The sequence below is a fragment of the Penaeus japonicus genome, unplaced genomic scaffold, assembly GCF_977035675.1.
Source record: "Penaeus japonicus unplaced genomic scaffold, GWHDUDI00000001_assembly GWHDUDI00000020, whole genome shotgun sequence".
Lineage (NCBI taxonomy): Eukaryota > Metazoa > Arthropoda > Malacostraca > Decapoda > Penaeidae > Penaeus > Penaeus japonicus.
In genome coordinates this window covers 19,466,680-19,470,669 of record NW_028234422.1, presented here as the reverse complement: position 1 = coordinate 19,470,669, position 3,990 = coordinate 19,466,680, and the positions used below count along the sequence as shown (strand labels likewise).

General features: G+C 39.0%; 1 protein-coding gene across 1 annotated transcript; it reads right to left on the bottom strand.

Moving 5' to 3' along the window:
• Window positions 1-241: 241 nt before the first annotated feature.
• Window positions 242-1,445, bottom strand: LOC147469646 (uncharacterized). Its single transcript, XM_086547843.1, has 4 exons — window positions 1,417-1,445; window positions 773-1,149; window positions 500-676; window positions 242-273 (listed from the first exon to the last, which is right to left on the bottom strand). The coding sequence occupies exons 1-4, from the start codon at window positions 1,443-1,445 to the stop codon at window positions 242-244; spliced, it is 615 nt and encodes a 204-aa protein (XP_086403969.1).
• Between the last annotated feature and the right edge of the window lie 2,545 nt (window positions 1,446-3,990).

Here is a 3,990-nt window from a genome sequence, read left to right as displayed (position 1 = left end):
TTTGGTACCATTTTGGGGCCCCATCTTATGTAGAGATTCTCGTTTGGGGGAAACCTGGTCTCAACAACTCTGCTGCCTCAACTAAACTAATCAATACGAGATTGAGGGGGGTGGTGGTGAGTGTGTGAATTGGTCCCATTTTCTTAAGGGGGGGATTTATGAACAACCCGATTTTCAAATTGTTTCTCTCTCCAGAGGCATATCAAGTGTGGGAATCTGCCATGAGTTATCTTAACTTTTCTTACACAAGAACCATCTGTATGCTTGGCATGACTTCAGATACACGACCAAAATTTCAAGAATTTCTGGGCAGATTTAGCTCTTTTACAATAACAATGTCATTTTCCTTTAAATTTTGGTTGACTCTTGTCCACTTGTTCCTGGACTGTAAAAGATTGAACGTATTCTATTTTCCACCTGTTCCGAAACTCATTGACAAGATGCTGAACTCTCTTCGCCAATTTTTTTCTTGAATAATGATCCTCTGACTAAAACGCACCAGGCGGTGGCAGCACGACATTTGTTTTCAAGATTAGCAGGTGATTTGGTGTTAGCGGTTCTGATGACTGAGGAGAACTAATATTGTCAACTGTTACAGGTCGACCATTCACGATGGTCTCTGCTTCGACCATAAAGGTCCCGAGTGATTCATCATCTAATTGGTGGTGTAGTATTGCTGTCAGTATGTTCCTCGCTGTTCATATCTGTCTTTCCCATACCCCACCCATATGGCTTGCATGCGGGATGTTTATCTCGAATGTTATCAAATCACAGTTTTCTCTGAGGAGCTCCCTTGTTAGCTTCTTCTGTTCCATTTCTTGCAAGCATTCTTGAAGTTCATTTTTGGCTCCAACAAAGTTCGTGCCCTGGTCTGATCTAAGCTGACGAACTGGGCCGCGTCTTCCGATGAAGCGTCGATATGCATTCAGAAATGAATATGTTTCCAGTGCATTAGGTGTTGCTATATGAATTGTCCTTGTGACAATACCAGTGAATAGAACACCATATCTTTCAACTTCTTTGCGCCCTCCCTTGACGAAGAATGGTCCAAAGTAATCTACTGCACTATATGTGAAAGGAGGGGTAGGTTCAAGCCTGTCCGGTGGCAAGTCAGACATTTTCTGCTCTTGAAATGTATCGTGGAACCTCCTATAATCCAATAACCAGATGCTCTCAACTCATTCAAGGTTATACCTCTACCTTGAAAATGAACTTTCTGATGGAAATGACATACTATCATTTCGGTTATGTGTGATACCTTCGGTAATATAGCTGGATGTCTGTTGTTTGTGGTGAAGTTTGCATGCCTATCCTTAAGAAACCATCTTTATCTAAGAAAGGATCCAAGTGATAAAGCCTGTTTCCCTCCTTCAATGGTTTTGCCTTGGTAGCTTCTTCACTAGTCAGATACTTTACCTCTTGTTTCTCTTCTTCGAAGGCTTCATTTTGAACCTGTCTTAAAATTCTTTCCCTGCTTCCTCCAGTTCTGTAACACTGGGTGGAACATATTTAGATTCCTTTGTTTCTTTTGGATCTTCAGTTGTTCCTTTGACGGGTTTCTTGAATCTGTGTTGAAGGCATAGGTATAATGAGATGGCCTTCTTTGCTGTAAGCCAGTCAGAAAAAATATTCTAACCTTGAAGAATTGCGTTGCTCTCTTTAGTTCGAGTCTTATGTGAAGGAACATTCTTGACCTCTGGATCATTTTCTTTTAAATTAACTTCTCGGATGATAAATCAGCTCTAAGGGCAGGCTCCCAGAGGAAGTCTGGTCCATTCCACCATGAAGAATGGTTAATCAAATCTTTAACACAGAGGCCACGTGAAGCAGCATCAGCAGGGATTTGCACTGAATCTATATACTTCCATTTCTCTGGAGAGGTGCGATCTCTGATGTATTGTGCTCTGTTGGCAACAAACACATGAAATCTTCTAGCATCATTCATAATATGACCAAGTACGACTTTGCTATCAGTCCAGAAGACTTCCTTTATTACCCCATAATCCAACTCCTTTCTCAACATGGAACTGGCACTAACAGCTACAACTGCTGCAGTAAGTTCTAGCCTAAGAATGGTAATAAGTTTACTAGTTAAGGCTTGATCCGAGATATCATCTTGACACTTATTAATGCCTATGATACTCCAGCCTAACAAGGTTTTTTTCTGGCATAGGGTTCGTCATTCTTTCGAAGGATCAATTCCCTTGGTTTAATAGCACTCATACAAGTCAAACCAATCAAGAGTCCTATTTCGATGTTTGTATCATATGCCATCAATTTTGATGCTATTCTTTGTAGATGAGGCCATCCCTCTACACCCTCTGGCCTTGAAATTTGATCCCATCTCGCTGGAATATCTTCTCGTGAATATGTCGCTGGAAGTGACACTTCTGTACATTCATTTACACCACGTACCATGAGTCCCTTATTTTTTGTTTCTTCTCCTAACACTGTTGCTAGCCTTAGATGGACTTTGTGGCCCTTAGTTCCTAATTTACTAAAAATGGATTCTTTTATGAAACAGGCATCTGACTGTTCATCTAATAATGCATAAACTAGGATTTTGTTACAAACATTACTTTCATGATGTAACCATACTGGCACTATCATTGTATGTGTCATACACTCTGTTTGCTTTATCTTTAACTTATCATTTTTGGGCTCCTCACTAACCTTATATAAGATGATATTGTCCTCAGTTGTTGACCTTTTGTACAGAGTTACAGTTTTCTCACCTTCCCTTTCCTTGATCCTTTGAATTAAAGCTTCCCTTTCCTTGATCCTTTTAATTAAAGCTTCCCTTTCCTTGATCCTTTGAATTAAAGCTTCCCTTTCCTTGATCCTTTGAATTAAAGCTTCCCTTTCCTTGATCCTTTGAATTAAAGCTTCCCTTTCCTTGATCCTTTGAATTAAAGCTTCCCTTTCCTTGATCCTTTGAATTAAAGCTTCCCTTTCCTTGATCCTTTGAATTAAAGCTTCCCTTTCCTTGATCCTTTTAATGAAAGCTTCCCTTTCCTTGATCCTTTGAATTAAAGCTTCCCTTTCCTTGATCCTTTGAATGAAAGCTTCCCTTTCCTTGATCCTTTGAATGAAAGCTTCCCTTTCCTTGATCCTTTTAATGAAAGCTTCCCTTTCCTTGATCCTTTTAATGAAAGCTTCCCTTTCCTTGATCCTTTTAATGAAAGCTTCCCTTTCCTTGATCCTTTGAATTAAAGCTTCCCTTTCCTTGATCCTTTGAATTAAAGCTTCCCTTTCCTTGATCCTTTGAATTAAAGCTTCCTTTTCCTTGATCCTTTGAATTAAAGCTTCCCTTTCCTTGATCCTTTGAATTAAAGCTTCCCTTTCTTTGATCCTTTGAATTAAAGCTTCCCTTTCCTTGATCCTTTTAATGAAAGCTTCCCTTTCCTTGATCCTTTGAATTAAAGCTTCCTTTTCCTTGATCCTTTGAATTAAAGCTTCCCTTTCCTTGATCCTTTGAATTAAAGCTTCCCTTTCCTTGATCCTTTGAATTAAAGCTTCCCTTTCCTTGATCCTTTGAATTAAAGCTTCCCTTTCCTTGATCCTTTGAATTAAAGCTTCCCTTTCCTTGATCCTTTGAATTAAAGTTTCCCTTTCCTTGATCCTTTGAATTAAAGCTTCCCTTTCCTTGATCCTTTGAATTAAAGCTTCCCTTTCCTTGATCCTTTGAATTAAAGCTTCCCTTTCCTTGATCCTTTGAATTAAAGCTTCCCTTTCCTTGATCCTTTGAATTAAAGCTTCCCTTTCCTTGATCCTTTGAATTAAAGCTTCCCTTTCCTTGATCCTTTGAATTAAAGCTTCCCTTTCCTTGATCCTTTGAATTAAAGCTTCCCTTTCCTTGATTCTTTCAAGTATAGCCTCGTGAAGAGAAGTCGGATAACATCTCTTACACACTGCACACATCTTCCTTTTTCTACAGTTTTTTTTCCTTTGGATTTATTCCATTTTTTCCTTATTATTTAGTTCACCGAA

Bases quoted from the DNA above. Each gene is read 5' to 3' on its own strand.
- LOC147469646 (XM_086547843.1), bottom strand. From the start codon at position 1,445: ATGAAGCCTTCGAAGAAGAGAAACAAGAG. The intron at 1,150-1,416 runs GTAAAGTATCTG...ATTGGATTATAG, and splicing joins TCGAAGAAGAGAAACAAGAG to GAGGTTCCACGATACATTTC. The intron at 677-772 runs GTGATTTGATAA...ACATACTGACAG, and splicing joins GGAGCTCCTCAGAGAAAACT to CAATACTACACCACCAATTA.